This window comes from Pipistrellus hanaki (assembly GCF_964339955.1).
Source record: "Pipistrellus hanaki genome assembly, chromosome: 13".
In the NCBI taxonomy this organism is placed as follows: Eukaryota; Metazoa; Chordata; class Mammalia; order Chiroptera; family Vespertilionidae; genus Pipistrellus; species Pipistrellus hanaki.
In genome coordinates, this window is record NC_140515.1 from 58349944 (window position 1) to 58370868 (window position 20925).

At 63.6% G+C, this 20925-nt stretch overlaps 1 protein-coding gene across 2 annotated transcripts in view; it reads left to right on the forward strand.

The window, feature by feature from the left end:
- The window catches only part of CISH (cytokine inducible SH2 containing protein), a 262755-nt gene extending 252700 nt beyond the window's left edge, over window positions 1-10055 (forward strand). The window contains exons 2-4 of one of the 2 annotated variants that reach the window (XM_084902360.1): window positions 5514-5579; window positions 8335-8543; window positions 8745-10055. In XM_084902360.1, coding sequence (XP_084758486.1) covers window positions 5560-5579; window positions 8335-8543; window positions 8745-9274 — 759 coding nt within the window. In that variant the 5' untranslated portion in view covers window positions 5514-5559 and the 3' untranslated portion in view covers window positions 9275-10055. Of the gene's footprint in view, window positions 1-5513; window positions 5580-5608; window positions 5807-8334; window positions 8544-8744 lie in introns of those variants that run through there. The other variant, XM_084902361.1, reaches the window with a different exon arrangement.
- The last annotated feature ends 10870 nt before the right edge of the window (window positions 10056-20925 follow it).

Consider the following 20925-nt stretch of genomic DNA (forward strand, 5'->3'; position numbering starts at 1 on the left):
CTCTTACCCTCAAACTAGGCTCTCCTCTGGTGTGACTCCCTGGCCCCACCCACATCTACATATTCACACATACTCTCACACAGCTCACATATACACACATGTTTACACATGTTTACACAAATGCGCAGTCACACCAGCATGCAAAAACACAGAACACACACTCTCACGCACATTTATGCTCAGCTGGACCCAGGACCTTTGTCCCTGAGCCCCGTCTGAGAATCTGATCTGAGATCTCAGAGCCTTGGAGGAAGCCTGAGATCTGGAAGCTTCCATGGCTTGGCAGCTGGAGAAGGACCCTCCCTCTGGTTTGGGCCAGAAGAACTGGAGGCTGAGCAGAATCCCATTCATAACAAAGAACCAGGCAGGTGAGGGTGGGGGCTGGGTCCGCTCCCAGCCAGGGCATCTCTCTGCATGCTCTGAGATAACATGTTTTCTGCAACTGGAGTTAATGCGTGGCTCAGGAGTTGAGCATGGACCGATGAACCAGGAGGTCACCATTTGATTCCCGGTCAGGGCACATGCCAGGGTTTGGGGCTCCATCCCCAGTGAGGTGCATGCAGGAGGCAGCCGATCCACAATTCTCTCTCATCACTGATGTTTCTATCTCTCCCTCCCTCTTCCTTCCTCTATGTAATCAATACCAATGTATTTAAAAATAAATTTGATGCCGAGACCGGTTTGGCTCAATGGGTAGAGTGTTGGCTTGGGGACTGAAGGGACCCTGGTTCGATTCCTGTCAAGGGCATGTGCCTTGGTTGCGGGCATATCCCCAGTAGGGGGTGTGCAAGAGGCAGCTGATCGATGACTCTCTCTCATCGATGTTTCTAGCTCTCTCTCTCCCTTCCTCTCTGTACAAAATCAATAAAATATATTTTTTTAAAAACATAAAAATAAATTTGAAATGGAATTAATTAGATTACCATTCCTCTAACATTTTTATAATTGTTTTTCTTAAACTGGTGTCCTTTACCTTAAACTTTTAAATTCCATAACTAATCCTTGCTTATTATAATAAACTCAAACTACGCAGAAATGACAAAAGTCAGCGGGGGCCGTGCCTCTCCCCGCAGTCTCCATAACCAACGCCAGTGCTCACACACCACACACGCCCCACCTGCGCCCCACACAGACAGGTGTTTGCTTTTAACCCAGTGTGCCCATGGCACAGCCACGGGTGAACCTGGCTGGGGGAGGGAGGGCGCGGTGAAGGATTAAAGCAGACAGGCAAGAGAATAAAGCTGGGGCCAGGGGGGGACGCTCCTCTCTGATGGAGAGACAGCGCCATGGCCTGCAAGGTGAGTCTTTATTTTATAGCCAGATTCCACGAGGCCAAGTAAGGGCGTGGTCAAGATATTTACAACGTTTGGAATCTACTCAGCTACATCACCTGACCCAGCTTTGTTTACTTGCTGCCCCTCCCGCAGCCTCTATCACTCCCAGCCACGCGGAACCACAGGTTCCGACCATCAGGCCACATTTACGACTGCAGCCTTTGGCTCCAATTGTGTGGGACTTGCACGTGGCTTTGCCACGAGAGGAGCATGCCCTCTCGTTAGGCCGGGCTGGCACCTGTCCACCGCCGTAGCCGCCCTCCACAGCCCAGCAGGCACGGTTTCTCCTCGTGCCGCTCCTGTCCCAGCAGCGGTGTCTGCCACAGCCACCGGCACACAGATGGGAGGACCCGCACTGGGGACGGCGGGGCTGGGCTGGGGCCGGAGTGGGTCTGTGGGGGCAGACTCTGACACACAGACCTCATGATACCTGCATGTCCGAGGGGACGGGACTGAGGCCTCTGGAATGTTACAGCACACACACGCGTGCGCGCGCACACACACACACACACATACACACACACATGTGGACTGTCCTTCAGAAGAGGAGAGTCAGCCGAAACCGGTTTGGCTCAATGGATAGAGCGTCGGCTTGGGGACTGAAGGGTCCCAGTTTCGATTCCGGTCAAGGGCATGTACCTTGGTTGCGGGCACATCCCCAGTAAGGGGTGTGCAAGAGGCGGCTGATCGATGACTCTCTCTCATCGATGTTTCTAACTATCTCTCTCCCTTCCTCTCTGTACAAAATCAATAAAATATATATATATTTTTTTAAAAAGAAGAAGAAGAGGAGAGACAGTTCCTAGTGAGAATATAGACACCCAATGAGCCCGCCGTGAGGAAGGCACTGCTGTGACCTGTCTGGTGACTGCTCTGGGTGGGGAGGGGCAGGGAGACCCTGGAGCAAGGCCCATCCCGGGGAGCAGGGAAGGGTACCTCCAAGGGACAATCTAGGTGTGCACTGGCAAGTGGAACCAGGGGAGGAATGGCCAGTGGGTGGCAGTGTGGGACCAGCCGTCAGCAGGGACACCCCAGGAGCTGCCAGGCCAGAAGAGGTGATAGTGAGGTGGCCAGAAGGACCCACAGCACCTGGGGCAGGCAGGCGCCGGGGGCAACGCAGGGGCACACCACCGCTCACAGCACCCCGTGAGGTGCGCAGCGCTGTCTAACGGGCAGAGGGTGGTGGGAGGGCAAAGCTTTAGCTTACACCCAGTCTGCCCTGGCACTGATTCTGCAGGGCACGCTTCCAGCACCCAGAGAGGAAGTGGGGAGGGGCTGGGACACTGGGCACCACCTGCCAGCTGTGAGACCCAGGGCACATGGTAACCTGCCTGTGCCTCAGTTTCCTCATCTGTAAAGAGAGGAAATAAGTGGTGGTTAGACAATGGAGTGAGCCTGGACATGACTGAGAGTGCCTGGCACATAGTAGGCATTCAGTAAAGCAGTTACTGTTAGAGAGAAAGGATGGAGCCTTGGGGTGGAGAGCTTGGGATTTGGCCCCATAGAAACCAAGGTTCAGATCCTAGCTCTGCTGCTTAGCAGCTGGGACGCCCCTTTGTCTGTACAGGGGCTGGGACAGCAGATGGTTCCCATTGAAGAACTGCCTTACCCAGGGGCCCTATGCCGGGCTCTCCGGGTGCCCCAGCCCTCAAAGCGGGTGACTGAGCCCCTCTTCTTCCCCGGGAACCTGGGGCATACCCTGGGCGGGGGGTGGGGAGAAGAGAGGAGGGTGGGCCGTGCCACTTCTCCGATCCTCTCACCCTCCTTCCGGCCGGAGGGCTCGGAGGAGGTGTGCGCAGCCCCAGGCCTTGCACCTGCTCCTTGGTGAGCCCAGGAAACTGGGGGAGGCGGAGAAGGCCACGGGTGGGCGTGTGAGCTCCGGATCCAGAGTTGGGATCAGACTCCCACCCTGCTCCGGCCCCGCAAGGCATTCTGTTCCCTGGGGCTCGGTCTTCCGGTCTGCAAAACGGGGGCAATGCCAGCTGTGGAGGATCCAACTCAGCTCCAGGTGGATGGGACCGGGATCGGGTGTCAGGCTCCGTCCCTCTCCCCTCACCCCCTCCCTCAGTGAAACTCCGGATGTGTGCGGTCCCAGGTCTCACTTCCGCAGCTCGGAGACAAGGTGGACTGTGCCGCGTGGCCGCCTGGGGGCTGACCATCCCTGCCTGCCGCCCCACCCCCATGGTCCTCACTTCCCTGATTGGCAGGCGGCCAGGGGCCAGCATGGGCGGAGACCCGATGGCCTTGCAAGTGCAAAAGGCTCAGACGTGTTCCTTCTCCCGAACTTTCCAGAGGTTCTTGGCCCGGATCCTTTCGGCTGACAGCCACAGACTAGACCCCTGCGGACCTTCTCTGCACCCTCCCCTCCCCCTCCCCGCCATATCCCTCTCCAAACCCCACCCCATGTCACTCACCTCCCCACCCCACCCTACACCCAGAGTCCGGGGATCCCAGAGGCACTGGCACACCCTGGAAGGCCTCGGAAGCCTAGGACCCGCCCACATGCTGCCATCTACACTAAGGTGACCAGATTTTAACATTGGTAAAGCGGGACACCATTGACCGGGGGAGGAGGGGAGGTCCTTGATTAAAAATTTGGTCTCTATGGAGCAACAAAAATTTTCATAGAATGCAAAAATAGTATTGTAATATATTTTTTTAAATTTTCGACATAAGTACAATTTACAAATATAATAAATTTAAAAATTATGTATAGTATTATTTTATTCTTTGGCATATTTCTCATTTGAGTGAATTTTTTTTAGTAGATTGCTGTCGTTATTTATATATTTTATTGATTTTGTACAGAGAGGAAGGAAGAGAGATAGAGTTAGAAACATCGATGAGAGAGAGTCATCGATCAGCTGCCTCTTGCACACCCCCTACTGGGGATATGCCCGCAACCAAGGTACATGCCCTTGACCAGAATCGAACCCGGGACCCTTCAGTCTCCAAGCCGACGCTCTATCCATTGAGCCAAACCGGTCTCGGCTACTGTCGTTATTTAAAAGGTCATGAAAATTTTCACAAGAATTTGTTAAATTATATTTCACACATAAAATGGCTTTCAAAGTCTCAACACTTAATTGTGATTTTTCTGATGTCCACACTTTATTTAAAACGAGTTCAGTCACAGCATTAGTTCCCGGTAAGGACAGCCTGTATTCCACAATTCTAACAACTGATCACCAATGCGAACTTTGATAAGCAGTTCTCGATAATCAGTTCTCAACAATTACTTGTTATTATTAAAGTTTAACATTATAAAATTATAACAAAAACAATATAAAACTCATATCCTGGCTAAATAGTCACATGGCCGCCGAAAACCATATATTCCCTTCCTGTTCCCTAGCTTGTCGAGCATTCTTTCCAAAAATCGGGACATTTTTAAAAATATATATTTTATTGATTTTTTACAGAGAGGAAGAGAGAGGGATAGAGAGTTAGAAACATTGATGAGAGAGAAGCATCAATCAGCTGCCTCTTGCATACCCCCCACTGGGGATGTGCCCGCAACCAAGGCACATGCCCTTGACCAGAATCGAACCCGGGACCTCTCAGTCCGCAGGCCGACGCTCTATCCACTGAGCCACACCGGTTTTGGCTAAAAATTGGGACTTTTTAAAACGCCGTGGGCCGCGGGACAAATTGTTAAAAATCGGGGCTGTCCCGCCTGAAACAGGACGTCTGGTCACCTTAACCTGCACAGACACCAGGCCCTGCCCGGCGGGGTGAGAGCGCGGAGGACAGAGCGGGCCCCGCCCGGCCCCCAGACCGGTCCCCCCGGCCCGCCTCCGGGTCAAGTTCCAGCCCGAGCGCGTCAGCCTCCGCAGGCCCCGCCCCCGCGCCGCGATAGGCCGGCGCCGGGGCCCCGCCCCCTTTTCCTGGAAAGTTCCTGGAAGCCCGTGCGCCGTCTTCCTCCGGGGCGGCCCCGCGCCCCCGGCCCCGCCCGCCGGCCCCGGCCCCGGCCCCGGCCCCGGCCCCGGCCCCGGCCGGCGTTCCAGGAAGACGTGGCTTCCGGGAAGGGCCGGCCGCGGGGACAAAAGATTAGGCGGCCGCCCCGCCCCGCCCCGCCGCCGGCCCGCCCCCCGCGCCGGCGCCTCCGGTCCGTCCCCGTCCCGTCCCAGTCCGGCCCGCCGCCCGGAGCTCCCCGCGCCCGCGCCTCCTGCCGCCCAGCCCGCGCCTCCTCCCGCCGAGCCCGGGCCGGGCGCCGCCGCCGGGAATGGTCCTCTGCGTCCAGGGGTGAGTAGGCGCCCCGCCCGGCCTCCTCCCCGCCCGCGCGCCCGGGCCCCGGAGAGCAGAGCGCCGGCCCGGGCCCGCCGCCGGGGAGGCCGGGGCTGGAGGGACCGGAGCGCGGGGCTGGGTGCCGCCGGGGACGGTGACCCTCCTGGGACCGTGACCCACCGGGGACCGTGACCCTCGCCGCCGCCGTCGGAGAGCCGGGGGCGGCTGGCGCCGGGGGCACACAGGTGCGCTCCGCCTGGGCTCTGGGGCCCCTGGGTCACCCTGGCAGCCCGATCCGAGCCCGGGCTCCCCGGCCCGGACCCCCTGGGCCCAGCGCGCTCCTAGGCTGCCGCCCGCCCGGGCCTGCCGCGGGCTCCGGCCGCCTGCCCCGCTCTGTCCGGCCGGCCCGCTCCCGCCACCGCCCGGTCCCGCCACCTCCCGCTCCCGCCACCGGCTCTTCTTGGGAAGCAGCCTGAGACCCGTGGCTCGCCTCAAGCCGGCATCTGCCAGCCAGCAGCTCTTGGGAGAAACTGGGTTTGGCCCGGTCCTGTCTGCCGGCCCCCCCTCCCCTCCTCACAGCCCAGCCTAGGATCCTGCCTCCCTTCTCCACGTCTCCCCAAGCCTGCGGGGGTGGCGGGGCCGATAAGACGGTCTTGGCCCGGGCACAGCATTCCTGGCACATTCCTGTTCCTTCCCAGCGCCCAGACCCTCGGCCCACCTTCCGCCAGGGGTCTGCGCTCCCCAGACGGACCGGCAGCTCAGAGAGCCGCGGGGAGAGCCGGTGGCCCAGGGAGCTGGTGTCAGAACTGGGTGGTACCGGGTGAGGCAGGGTGCCAGGTGGGGCCAGCTGGTGTGCCCCTTGCCCTTGCTCAGAGCGGAGCGGAGCGGGCGGTCCCGTTTCCAGGAGGAACCTGGAGGTGCCAGGAGGAACGTACTTCTCTACCTGCGCCCCCCCCCCCCCCCCGCGTGTCTCCAGCGCCTCCCCCCTCCTCCCTGAGTTCTGGGACTCCCGGACACCTCACCGCGCCCCACCCTGCCCTCCTCAGCTCCCCCAGGTCTAGGGCCCCACACCCTCTCACTCTGCCTCAGCTGAAGCTCAGGGCCAGAGGTGGGGGCAAGACTTGACGCCCTCCGCCCTCCGCGCACCCAGCCATGGCAGCCAGGCCTCCTGGGAAGGGGAAGCAGTTCCCAGCTGCAGGCTTGGGCTGCCCCCGCTTTTTGGAGGGCCGGGACCCCCTCAGGGCCGTTTGCCCCATGGGCACGTGTTCCCGGGAGGGACCCCAGGGCTAGGCACACGGACAGGCCGCCACCCCGCCTGCCGATGCCACAGCCACGGGCACACCCCTCCCAGACACTCAGTCGCTCACCAGAAACTTGTGGGCCCAACACGGCCGTGCCCACGCCCACATGCGCCGGGTAAGCTGTCTAGACGCGGCCGCCCCCAGAGGCTCCGGCCTGACTGGCTAGCCGCCCGCCCCGCTGGGAGGCTCCTGGGCCTGAGCTGAGCACCGAGGCCCAACGGGCAGGCCCCCAGCCAGGGCCTCGGAACACGGCCTCCGGCTGCCCGAGGGGGACTCCAGTCCCAGGTGCAGCAGGGGGAGAGGTGGCAGGCAGGCTGGGGTGTGCCAGGGCGCGTGGCCCCCTCTGCCCGTGCTGCTTAGGGACCTGTCTGTGAGTCTCCGAAGGGTCACCTCTAACCTCATTGCTGGACGTGCTCTGCCGGCTGGTGGCTGGCTCCTGGCCCCCCCCCCCCTTTCCTGCTGCCCGGGCAGCATCTGGCACCGTTTCCCCTGCTGTCACCTCTGCCCGGAGGGCCTTCCCCGGGTCCTTCCGGTGGCCTGGCGGGCGCGGCTCAGGAGCAGGGAGACCTGGCTCCCCGAGACACCTGGGCGCTGTGACTCGGGGATAAGCTCTCCCGGAGGGTCGGGCCCGTGGTCTCCTTGGACCGGCCAGGACCAGACCCGGCGCTGAGGCCTAGGGGTGTAGTATGGAGCCGTGAGGGAGGGCCAGCTGTCCCTCCCCCGTGCCCCCCTGCCAGGACGCCCGGCCATCATGCTGGGCTCAGGTTGGGGTGGCCAGCCGGGGATATGCCGTGGCCGGAGAATCGGTCTGGGCCGGGCGGGCCCTCCGTGGCGGTTCTAGCATAGAATCGCAGAGCCCGGTGGGGCTGGCGGCCAGGGTGGGACCGAGGGGGGGGGGCAGGGTGGGATCGGAGGGGGGCACGCAGACCTGCCCTTTGGCGGGAGCTCATGTTGATGGGAGGCGGGACTTGCCAGCGCCTTAGGGACCACTGCCCCCAGGACCCTCCGCCGGGAGGAGCAGGGAGCAGGACAGGACGGTGCCCAGTGTGGACCTAGGTCCCGCCCGCGGCTCAGCCAGGAGGACCCCTGTGTGAGGGACCTTGGCACTGAGTCCGGTCAGCGTGGTGGGCAGCCAGCTGGCCGCTGGGAGTTAGAAATGCCCCCGGGGATGGCGTGGCCTTCGAATGGGCCACAGAGACAGCGACCGCTCCCTGAACCACAAACGCAGGAGAGCCGAGCGTCTTTCCAGAGAAGCCGCGCGCAGGGGAGCAGTCAGGGGGGATTCTGCGATGACAGTGGCAAGCGGGTGCCAGACGCATTGAGCCCGGGCTGGGCAGAGGGGAGGCTGAGGGTCCCAGGGAGATGGGCTGGACAGGGCCGCGTGCCCAGGCTGGGGCACAGGGGACTGTTGGGGATCACTGGAGGTGGGGAGAGCACAGGGCCTCCCCTCACCGCCCCTCACTCCCTTCCAGACCTTGTCCTTCGCCGGCTGCGGAGCGGATCGGGCAGCCGCCCCGGCGGGCCCAGCCTGAGCCAGTTATGCAGCCGCTGCCTGCCGGGCCCTTCCCGGAGGCGGCGGCCGAGGAGGCCCCGGCCCAGCCCGAGAGCGAGCCCCAGGTGCGCGACCCGGAGGAGGACCTGCTGTGCATAGCCAAGACCTTCTCCTACCTGCGGGAGTCCGGTGAGTCCCAGGGCAGGCCCTTCCCCGCCGAGCCGAGAGAGGAAGCTTAGCTCGGACGGCAACGGGACGGGGGAGGCCCGGCCCTGCCCGGGCGCTGGGGGAGGCGTGAAGGGGAGACCGGGTCCTGCCCTGGTTCGGTGCCCCCGGACCGTTTCCATGGTGACCAACCTCTCGCCGCCCCCACCCCCTCCGCTTGCCCAGGCTGGTACTGGGGCTCCATCACGGCCAGCGAGGCCCGGCAGCACCTGCAGAAGATGCCGGAGGGCACGTTCCTGGTCCGGGACAGCACCCACCCCAGCTACCTGTTCACGCTGTCCGTCAAGACCACGCGCGGCCCCACCAACGTGCGCATCGAGTACGCCGACTCCAGCTTCCGCCTGGACTCCAACTGCCTGTCCCGGCCGCGCATCCTGGCCTTCCCGGACGTGGTGAGCCTCGTGCAGCACTACGTGGCCTCCTGCGCCGCCGACGGCCGCGGCGACGGCCCGGACCCCGCACCCGCCCCGGCCCCGCCGGCCCCCAAGGAGGAGGCGGGGGACGCCCCGCCGCCCGGCCCCGCGGCCACGGCCGTGCACCTGAAGCTGGTGCAGCCCTTCGTGCCGCGCAGCCGCGCGCCCAGCCTGCAGCACCTGTGCCGCCTGGCCATCCACCGCCTGGCCGCCGACGTGGACCGCCTGCCGCTGCCCCGGCGCATGGCCGACTACCTCCGCCAGTACCCCTTCCGGCTCTGACCGTCCTCCGGGGTCACGGCCCCCGGACTCCGGCACCGCCGTCCCTCCTCCGGACCCCGGTGCCCACGGGCTCCGGGCAGCTGGACCTGGGAGAGCCCGCGCCGGAGGAGAGGAGCCGGGCAGGCCCCGGCTCCCCGTAGGCAGGGCCGGGCCACTCCCTGCCCAGCCCCCGCGCTCCGCAGACTCCGCCGCAGACTCCGCAGCTCTCAGCTCGCAGAGCGGGCCGGCCCCTCCGCCCAGCCCGACTCTCAGACTCTCAGGGAGGATGGCGGCCCGCGGAAGGGGGGACCATGACGTCCCCTGATGGGGAGCAGGCCAGCTGGGCCGCGCAGTCACACGTATTTATTTATTTATTCTCCTCGCCCCGCCTCTCTGCCCTGGGCCCCTAGAGCTCCGGGGACCCCGCTCCGCCCAGCTCCTCTGCTCCTCCCCGCGAGAGCCCGCCGACGCCCGCCGTGGCTGTGTCCCCCCGTCGCCCCCAGCCCTGCACTGGAGGCGGCGAAAGGACCGGAACATGGAACAAGCCTCAGCGCCCAGCGGAGCCCCCACCCCGCCCCCAGGGCAGAGCCCTGGGTCCTCAGAGCTGGTCTCGCTGGCCGCTCCGCTGGCCCCGCTGACCTTGCTTCCCCCGGGAAGGGCCTGCCCGCCCCTGAGAGCGAAGGAGACGGCATCTGAGGGGACTTTATAAAACCATCACTATCTCACACACACACACACACAGTTCGCTAGTCTGTCCTCCCACTGATTTTTCTACGATGGCAATAAAATTGCTCCTCCTGTTCATGGAGCCTGTGGGCTTCTTCTGCGTCTGCGCACAGACGGGTCCCCTCGATCCCGTCATCACTGTCCCCGCTGTCTGTCCGGGTCCCCCGGGGCTCTGTCCTCTCGCCTCTGGTTCCCGGGAGGATGAGGTGGGAGGGAAGGCCGCTGCCAGGGCAGGGGGCAGAGGCGCACCAGCCCGAGATGTGCCAGCAGGAGAGGCCCATCGGACTAAAAGGGGAGGCTGGGGGGGGGCTGACCGGCCACCTGGGGAGCAGGTGTGGGGGCGTTGGGGGTCGGGATGGTGAAGCTCCTCTGCTTCAGCCTGGGTCTCGGCGCCTTTGTGACCCCCGGAATGCCCGCGAGGCCACGGTGGAGGGTGAGGGGCAGAGTGGCTTCAGGGGGACCGGCCGCGGGTGAGGGGCTCGGGGAAGCTCTGTAGCAGGTGGCACGGAGCGTGGACACCTGTGCAAAGAGCAGGCGCTGGCTGTGCCACAATCAGGGCCAGGACATCCGGGGGCGGGCGGGGGCGGGGCGGCAGCTGCCGGGCAATCCTCTCCAGGGCTGGGCCCGTCGGCGGGTGGGGTGGCCCCCCCGGGAGCTGAGGCGCGTGGGCTGTGGCAGGCGGGGTGGCCTGGAGTTCCTGTCGGGCTCTGGTCTCGCTCACAGCTGAAGAGGGAAGGCTCTGAGGGCGGTGGTCACCCAGCCGGTGAGGGGCAGAGCCAGGGTGCACACTCTGACCCAGAGGTCTGCCCTGCCCCCAGGGGCTAGCGAGCCAACGCCGTGGCACCCACAGGTGCTGAGGGCATGAGAAGGGTGGGGAGATCCTGGAGGGCTCTCCGGAGGAGGGAGCGGGGCCGGGCCTGGGCGCTGGACCCCGGAGGATTCTGCCCGCCGTGGGGAGGGGGCACTGGAGATGGGTCCTTATGCTGTGCCTCCCTGGCCTCACCGCCCTCCTCTGCACCGGGTTTGGGGACAGATGCCAGGAGGCCAGTCCGGGCCAGGTCTCCCTGGGACATCCGTCACCCCGAGCATTGGGTGTCCTGATGTCCCCGGAGTCACCTGGCCACGCCCCAGCCCCTGGGCCTGGCCTGGCAGCTGCCCACTGAGCAGAGGGTGCTGGGCCGGGGCCACCTCAGGTGAGGGGGTGGGGCGTGGCTGGCTGGCTCCCCCCAGGGGACCCTCCCCCCTGCACAGCAGCCCACAGTGATGCCAGGGGCAGGGAGCCTGGAGCCAGAGAGAAGGCGGAGGATTGGGGAGCTCCCAGCGGCCCCTTCCTCCCGGAGATGGAGGCGGAAGCCAGCAGGCTGGCGGCTCTGCCACACCAACCTGTTGGGCCAGTTTCTGAAGAGCGGCCGAGCTTTGCCAGAAATCAGTGCCTCTCACACCCCCCTGCCAGGGCCGGGCCGAGTCCCAGGCAGGGGCTCCCGTGTCTCCAATAGGAGATGGAGGAGGCCCTGGAGGCTCCGTCCTCCTCACCCATCCCCACGGCCGGGTTTCACCCCCACCTCCCTCCGGCCGGGACCCGGCGCCAAGCGCTTGGTTCTGGGCATTCCCCTCGGTCTCACCGACCCAGCCGGTTCCTTGGCTGTGAAACAGGAGCCAGACCGTCTCTCTCCAGGGGGCGCGGAGGGAGGGAGGGGCCCAGGGCACGGTGCTCAGGGGATGAGCCCTGAGCAAGCCCGATGAGCTCAGCCTGGCAGCTGCCCTGGTCCATGTGTGGGTGTTTGTTTTTAACATATTTTTTATTGATTTGAGAGAGGAAGGGAGAGGGAGAGATAGAGATATCAGTGATGAGAGAGAATCATTGGCCGGCTGCCTCCTGCACGCCCCCCACTGGGGATCGAGCCTGCAGCCCGGGCCTGTGCCCTGACCGGGAATCAAACCAGGGACCCTTCGATCTGCAGGTTGATGCTCTATCTGCTGAGCTAAACCGGCCAGGGCCTCCCTCCCAACTGCCCTCCGGCCGCTGCCCTCTGTCCTGCCCAGGACCAGCCTATCACCTCTTGCTCGCGGGCGAGGCCCTCCTCTCGGCCTCCTCGTTAGCCTTCCCGCCGCCTCTGTGTGGGTGCTCCCAAACCAGCCCCGCCCGGCCTTCCCCTCAGCGTGTCCAGGGCTCCTCCCTGCCCTGCCCGGCCGCCCCGGGCCCAGGGCGGGCTCTCCCCGGGGCCCTGGCTCCCTCCAGAGTGTCCCCGCGCCGTCCTTCCACTGGGGATAGCCTGCGCCCTCAGTCTGCCGGGGAAAACTCCTACTCACCCTTCAAAGCCCGGCCCAAACGCTCCTTTTCTCAGAAGCCTTCCCTGACTTCCCCCGCCGTCAGTCACGCCTGCCTTAGGTAGCCCGCTGCACTGCATGCTGTGAATTTCCCTGAAGCTGGAGTCTTCCAGGTTCTCCAGTCCCATGGGAGAAAACATACTTCCCATTCACATGAAAACAGCCATTCTTGCCGGGACCGGTTTGGCTCAGTGGACAGAGCGTCGGCCTGCAGACTGAAGGGTCCCGGGTTCAATTCCGGTCAGGGGCATGTACCTTGGGTGTGGGCACATCCCCAGTTAGGGGTGTGCAGGAGGCAGCTGGTCGAAGTTTCTCTCTCATCGACGTTTCTAGCTCTCTATCCCTCTCAATTCCTCTCTGTGTAAAATAAATAAAATATATTTAACAAAAAAAAATAATAATAAAACAGCCATTCTTTGGTTCCTTGTGAAACCTCTCTCTCTCTCTCTGTCTCTCTCTCTCTCTCTCTCTCTCTCTCTCACACACACACACACACACACACACCGTTTAACCTCTTAGAGCCTCAGTTTCCCCGTTTGTCTAGCAGAGGCAGTGGTGGAGGCCATGCCACGGCGGGTGGGGCTGGGAGTGGCGGGCCTGGGCTTGGGGTCGCAGAGCAAGTGGAAGCGGGTGCTCCTCTCTCAGCAGGAGGCTCGGCAGGCCCGGAGCGGGAGGCACCTTTTGGGCGTGGCCGAGCTCTGTGCTCCACGGGGAGACATTTGCCCCGGGACGAGGTCTCCTGGAAGCAGGCAGGGCCCAGAGCACAGGAGGCAGCACTGGGACTGAGGGGGGGACTCCTCCAGGCAGCCCTCCGGGACTGCTCTTCCACACAGCCCCCACTGGGGAGGCCACACTCAGTGGTGGGGCTGGAGGGAGAGGGACACGGGTCAAGGCGCCCCAGGCAAAGCCTGTCCGGGACTCTCCCCACACCCAGCACCGACGGGCCAGGCCACATGGCCGTTCCGTTGCTGGAGCTGGGTCCTGAGGTAAGGACGTCACTCAGAGGCTGGACTGGGCCAAAGCTTTGCTCATTTCTGTGGGGTTTTTTTTAGTCCTCACCCAAGGATATTTTTCCATTGATTTTTAGAGAGAGTGGAAGATAGAGGGAGAGATAGAGAGAAATATCAATGGGTTTCCTCCTGCACACACCCCAACCAGGGCCTGGGCTGGGGAGGAGCCTGCAGCCGAGGTATGTGCCCTTGACCAGAATCGAACCCAGGACCCTTCGGTCTATAGGCCGACTCTCTATGCACTGAGCCAGACCAGCCAGGTCCAAAGCTTTGCTCTTAAAAATGCCTCTCAGGCCCGGCCGGCATAGCTCGGTGGTTGAGCATCGACCTATGAGCCGATAGGTCACGGTTTGATTCCTGGTCAAGGCACATGCCCGGGTTGCGGGCTCCATCCCCAGTCAGGGGTGTGCAGGAAGCAGCCGACCCATGATTCTCTCTTGTCATTGATGTTTCTCTCTCCCTCTCCCTTCTTCTCTGAATCGATAAAATATATTTTTAAAAATGCCTCTCGGCCCTCCGCTCTTCACAGCTGCCTACCCCACCAGTCCCACCCTGAGCAACATCAGTGGGTGCATGTGTGTGTGAGAGTGTGAGAGAGTGTGTGAGTGTGTGTGTGGGTGTGTGCGTGTGTGAAAGTGTGTGTGTGGGTGTGTGAGAGAGTGTGTGAGTGTGTGTGTGGGTGTGTGCGTGTGTGAAAGAGGGTGTGTGTGCGAGTGTGTGTGTGTGTGTGTGGGTGTGAGTGTGAGTGTGTGTGAGAGTGTGTGGTGTGTGAGAGTGTGTGTGTGTGTGTGTGTGCGTGCGAGTGTGTGAGTGTGTGTGTGGGTGTGAGTGTGAGTGTGTGTGAGAGTGTGTGAGTGTGTGTGCGAGTGTGTGTATTAACCTCTGCACTTGGCAGCACTCCTGTTCTCTCAGCTCCTGGGTGGCCACGTTACTAGGACGAGTTCTCAGGAAACCTTTTTTTTTTTTTTTAATATTTTTATTGATTTTTTTACAGAGAGGGAGAGAGATAGAGAGCTAGAAACATCGATGAGAGAGAAACACGACCAGCTGCCTCCTGCATACCCCCACTGGGGATGTGCCCACAACCAAGGTACATGCCCTTGACCGGAATCGAACCCGGGACCCTTTAGTCCGCAGACCGACGCTCTACCACTGAGCCAAACCGGTTTCAGCAAGAAACCTTTTCTCCAAAGCCCCCAAGAGGCCAGGCCTGGGGGCCCATCCAGGAGGGAACACAGGGCGCCCCGGCAGGAAGCACCCTCACCCCTCGGGCCAGCGGGGGCCTGGGCCGCTCAGTGGTCAGCGGGCACCTAGCGGGCAGGCTGGGCTGGCCCGGCAGGCGGCTGGGTCTCGCTGAGCCGTGTCTGCCTCCAAGTGGACCAAAGCCTGGCTCCCCTCTGCCCACCCCTGGGGGCCGGCTGGTCTCTGCTGCCCTGACCTCTTCCTTCGGGGGCCTGGGCGGGGGCTGTGGGCTGTGAGCAGTGGCACCCCCTTTCAGCACCTTGACGACCACCCCTCTCTCCGGTGTCTCAGCGGGCGGGGGCCGGCTCAGAGCCCCGGTGTCTGCAGGGCAGGGAGGTGCGGGCACCCCACCCCCACGGTGAGGTGTTTTCGTTGGAATCACAGCAGCTGCGGCCGGAGCCGCTTCCCAGGAAGAGCGGGCGCCTCTTCCAAGAACTCCGAGGGGGGCGGGGAGTTAATTTTAAACCGGCCTCCACCGCTTCTCAGGAACTGGTTGCTCAACGCGATCTGGCAGGTCGCGGGCAGCGGCAGGCGCGGTGCCAGCTCAGAAGTGGTGGGCGGGGAGGGCACACCCCAGGGGGGAGCCTGGTGACCTTGAGGGCGCAGGGCCCTGTCCTTGCCCACGAATCAGGGCCCGTCACCTCCGACCCGCACCCCCCAACCCCGCTTGCTGGGGTGTGGGGCGGGGTGACTTCCTCTCTCCGAACCAGGTGGGTGACGTCATCACAAAACGGACAAGCCCAGCAGGCCCCAAGACTCACCGTCCCGTCCCCCCTTCCTGCTCAGCACCTGCCCTCCTGCCCCCGGCCTGTCCCTCCGGAGGCGATCTGATGAAGGCCAGAGTGAGGCCTGGGCCATTAGCCGTGGCTGGGACCCTCTGTACCAGGCCCGCGGGGGTGGGGGAGTTGGAGGGGGGACCAGGCGAGCTGGCCCCCAGGCAAGCTGGCCGAGGCCCTGGTCCCCAGGAGGGAGGTGGCCTCGCCGGGCGGCCCTGTAGAGCTGCCCGGAGGCAGAGCGCCTTCACAGACACTGGTCTGCTGTCCCCTCCCCAGGTGGCCCCCTCCCAGCTGACCGTGGGCCCCCCTTTCAGGGGGGGCACCCCCTCCTCTGCCTCCGCCCGCTGCCCGGGGAGACCCAGCAGCCGGGGCTGGCGAGGCCTCCGTTCTCGGAAAGAATCCTGAGCGGCCGCTGCCAGGAGCCCGAGTTCTCGGAACCGGCGCCGCGGGGAGAGGGGACGCTTCTTGGAAGGCCCAGGCTCTGGGGAGGGAGGCTCAGAGGACGGGCACTGACCTGGTGGAGAGGGAGGGAGCGCTAACACCTCAGCTGGGTCGCCGCCTCCAGGAAGCTCTCCTGGACTGCAGGTGCCTCCTTAGATACCCGTCTCGGCTGGGTCCGGGTCTGGCCCGCAGAGCCCCTGCCCGGGGAGCACTGGGCCTGGAGCCCACCCACCTGGTGGCACAGCTGGGCGGCCTCTACGGGCTGCGGAGACACCGGTGCCGGCTCCGGGTGGCTCCGGAGCCAGGCCACCTGTGTGACCGGCCAGTCACAGCCTCCCTGAGCCACTCTCTAACGCGGGGACACACGGTCACTCACTCCCGGAATGGTGGAGAGGAGTCAGCGTGTGGACTGGGTGATTTTCCTTTCTCCCTGGGGTCTCCTCCTGCCCCTCCCTCCAGCCCCCTCCTGACCAGGGGTCCCTGTGGACACAGCCCCCTGCTCTGGCCCTCAGAGAATGAGCAGCCTCCGGGCCCTCACAGGACCGAAACCTTTAACAGTTATAAACGAAGCTACAAACTGCTGATGACATGTGCTCACCGCCTCCTCCACAAAGGAGCGTTCACGACAGCAAACATCTGTAAATCTGTGGTCTTCACATGTCTGAAAGTCACATAAAAATATAGGAGAAAGTCAAATATAAAAAATGATTGAACTTGATCACTGCTCGTGCCCAGGTGTTCAGTGATGTTCGGTAAGGAATAAAGACAGACAGGACGCGCTGCTCAGGGGTTGAGCATCTGCCTCTGAGCCAGGAGGTCATGGTTGGATGCTGGTCAGGGGCCCAGGCCTGGGTTGCTGGCTCCATCCCCAGTGTGGGGTATGCAGGAGACAGCCGATCAGTGATTCTCTCCCATCACCGATGTTTCTATCTTTCTCCCTCTCCCTTCCTCTCTGAAATCAATAAAAATATTTTTTTTAAAAAAAAAAAAGAAAGAGCCCTCTCCAGTGTTGCTCAGTGGATAGAGCGTCGGCCTGTGGACTCAAGGGTCCCGGGTTTGATTCCAGGCAAGGGAATGTACCCAGTAGGGGATGTGCAGGAGGCAGCTGATCGATGTTTCTCTCTCATCAATGTTTCTAGCTCTCTGTCCTTCTCCCTTCTTCTCTGTAAAATAAATCAATAAAATATATTTTTAAAAAGTAATGAAGATATGCCTAATATGTAAGGTATTATATATTTATTCTGTAGTATTCACTGTTCTCACTTTTATCCCAATAAAACTATTATAATGTTTTTATAAATCAAGATTTTCACATCATTCCCATTGTATTGACGATGATTTAAAAGACTCAAATAAAATATTATATTCAACGATCACAAAACAAAAATTAAATCTAATTTACTATATTAAAATTATAGTTAAAAAAATGGATTGTTAAAATAATCAAAATCAGTAAAGTGAAAAGCAACATACAAACTCTAAGTTATCACAAACTAAGGTCAAATTCAAATGAGAAAGATTCGAATTAAAACTGTATTTAACTTGTTGAAATGGTTATTAACTGTGAGGTGTTTTTGTAGAAACAAGGCCTTCGCGGCTCACACTCAGGTCCTCGGGGAACTGGGAGGCGGGCTCACGCGGTGTCATCGCCGGTGCCGGCTGGGGTTGGCCAGACACGTGCCAGGCGGAGCGCCCGTCCCCATGGCGGGGTGCTGTGTGTTCTCCGGCCCCTTTTCCGGGAACGGATGGAGTGTTGGTGAGGCGTTCCCCAGGGCAGGCCGGGCACAGGCCCCAGCTATGGCACTGGAACAATCTGGAAGAAAATAAAGTCCGGTGTCTTCCTCACTCAGGCACTGACCATAACTTCACGTGGCTCAAGAGCCGCAGTTTGCAGACCACGGCCTCAGCTCAAGGCTCCCCGCCCCCCGGCAGTGCGCCCTCTCCCTGTGCCAGCGCCCCCGGCCCTCACGGAGCCGCCGGTGGGAGCTGGGGGCCAGGATGTGTGCGAGAAGGTGCTGCCCCCTGCGCTCGGCTGCCCCTGCGCTCGGCTGCCCCTGGGAACAGGACGCCGGTCCTTGTTTCTGAGCCGGGCGTGGTGTCGTCTGCTGGCATCCTTGGGGCCGTGGAGGCTCGCCTGTTAGCTTGTGAGCTGAGTGAACTCTCAGCCCCTTCCCGAGGGAGAGGGACCGGGAGACGAAGGAAACGCAGGGAGCAGGTGTGTGTGAGGGGTCCCCGCTGCGGGCCACTGAGCCTCGGCCGTCAGGGGAGACGGTGTGGAACGGCTCAGGGCTGTCCCGCCGAGGGGTGAGAGGCTGGGGCCTGTGTCCGCCCCCTCCCGCCGGCACTGGCTCGGGGTTCCCCCAGGGGTGCCCCCTGCAGGCTGAGCCCCGCGGCGAGCCCCGGGACGTGCGGGCACACGGATGTGAGCTGCTCGGGCCTCGCCGGGCTCTGCGGGCTCCGCGGGAGCAGGGCCTTATCTGAGAGCCACCGACCCCGGGGCTGGCAAAACGCCGAGCAGATGGCGCTCAGTGCGGCCGCGTGGCCCGGGGACAGGGCCTGTGCGCCCGCCGCTCTCCTCCGAGGCCTGAGCTGCGATGGGCCGGGGCCGTGTCATTTGTTCCCTCCCGACCGCACCCTGGGGCAGGCCTGGCCACCGGCAAGCGCCCAGCAAAGGGGTGTGGCAGGAAGGATGCCAGGAACGGGCGGCCCTGCGTCCCCCGGGACGGACGACCTCTCTGAACCGGAGGAAGGCTGGGACCCGCCCCGCGGCCGCCCCCGCGGGCACCGAGCCCTGCTCACGCCGGAAGCAGGACACGGGCGCTCCAGCATCGCACACTGAGCGCCTTAGCCAGCTGTGGCCACGGAGAGTGAAGGAGAGCCGTGGCCCTGGCTGGTGCGGCTCAGTGCTAGGGTGTCGGCCTGTGGACTGAGGGGTCCCGGGTTCGATCCCGGTCAAGGGCACGTCACTCGGTTGCAGGCTCACTGTCCGCGGGGTGCAGCCTGTGCAGCCAGGGCGGGGAAGGAGAGTGGGAACACGAAGCCGCCTGCCTCCGGCTGAATCTTACCCTCCCCCCCCCCCAGTACCCCCAAACCTTCCCGAGGCCCCAGGCCGCCAGGTGCCAGGCAAGGCCCCGATGTCTCCCCCCATCAACCCCCCCTCCGCCGCCACCTCCCACCCCCCCCCGCCACCCTGAGCCGGCCCGTTGCCCACAGGCCAGCTGGGGGCGGGGGCGGGCTGTGACCATTCCCGGAGACACGGCGAGGCCAGCAGCTGCGGCTCTGACCGTCCGGGGTGGGGAGCAATGGGCTCAGAGCCACGTGGGGCGAAGGCTGCCTCTCTGCCCCCCGCCCCCCAGTGGAGGGAGGCGCTCTACGAAGAAGTAGAGACCATTCAGTGAGAGGGCAGCACCCGCTTGTCTGGCCCCCCCTGCCCCCTCAAACAGCGGGCGGGCCCAGCACACAGTCGAGGGGAGCTGGGCACAAACCAAGCCTGGGGTGGCAAACCCCGAGGCCGATGGGCCCGAGGGTAGTGTTCCAGGCTCCTCTGCCCTCCGAGGGCACACGGGGCCTGCCAGGCCTTCAGGGAAGAGCAGGGCGGGGCAGGTGCTGTGCCCTCACTAGCTGGGGGTGGCGGCCGGTGGGGGGAATGGCAGAGTCTGAAGGTCTGGGCTGGCCTGGGCGTAGCTCCCGCTGTTTCAGCCTCAGAGGACCCTCCACCCCGGCCTAGGGCTCCAGGGGTCCATGTTGTGTGCAGAAGGTGGGTGAGCAGAGGGGGGAGCAAGGGGGACCCTCCCGCTGCTGAGGACCCAGCCTGGACCCAGCCACTCCTTAGGGGCCTGAGCAGGTGCCCAGGTCCGGGTCCACGTGCTTCGCACGGGCCGGCCGCACCTGACCCCTCCCCCCGGCCTGGCGGACAGCAGTGCTTGGCGTCGAGGGGAGAGGAGGCTGGGTGACGGGGAGAGAGGACAGCCGTGGGGAGAGGAGGCCGGGTGAGGGGAGAGAGGACAGCCGGTGCTCGGCGCCGTGGGGAGAGGAGGCCGGGTGACGGGGAGAGAGGACAGCCGTGGGGAGAGGAGGCCGGGTGACGGGGAGAGAGGACAGCCGTGGGGAGAGGAGGCCGGGTGACGGGGAGAGAGGACAGCCGTGGGGAGAGGAGGCCGGGTGACGGGGAGAGAGGACAGCCGTGGGGAGAGGAGGCCGGGTGACGGGGAGAGAGGACAGCCGTGGGGAGAGGAGGCCGGGTGACGGGGAGAGAGGACAGCCGTGGGGAGCGGAGGCCGGGTGACGGGGAGAGAGGACAGCCGTGGGGAGAGGAGGCCGGGTGACGGGGAGAGAGGACAGCCGTGGGGAGAGGAGGCCGGGTGAGGGGAGAGAGGACAGCCGTGGGGAGAGGAGGCCGGGTGACGGGGAGAGAGGACAGCCGTGGGGAGAGGAGGCCGGGTGACGGGGAGAGAGGACAGCCGTGGGGAGAGGAGGCCGGGTGAGGGGAGAGAGGACAGCCGTGGGGAGAGGAGGCCGGGTGAGGGGAGAGAGGACAGCCGTGGGGAGAGGAGGCCGGGTGAGGGGAGAGAGGACAGCTGTGGGGAGAGGAGGCCGGGTGACGGGGAGAGAGGACAGCCGTGGGGAGAGGAGGCCGGGTGACGGGGAGAGAGGACAGCCGTGGGGAGAGGAGGCCGGGTGAGGGGAGAGAGGACAGCCGTGGGGAGAGGAGGCCGGGTGAGGGGAGAGAGGACAGCCGTGGGGAGCGGAGGCCGGGTGACGGGGAGAGAGGACCTCTCTCGGGGAGGCCCCTCAGCAGGGTGTGACAGGAAGAGGGCTGCTCCCCATGCCTGTCCTCGCCTGACCCCGAACCCGCCCCGCCCGGCCCCAGAGGAGCGAGGTGCTGGCTCCTGGCGGTGACTCAGCGGAAGGAAGACAGGAAGGGGGGTGGGGCGGCGGGGCCCCGGGCTCTGCTTCTGTTTTCCAGGGCACAGCAGTTCCCAGAAACAGAGGCCCTGGAACTGCAGAGAGCCCGCTCTCAGGGCGCCGGTCCCCAGGCCCCACGGAGTCCCCCTCTCCCCCCCCCGCCCCTGTCCTCTGCACGGGGCTGCTACCAGGCCCCAGACCGGGGCTGGGCGCCGGGCAGGCCACACCAGAGCCAGGAGTGGGT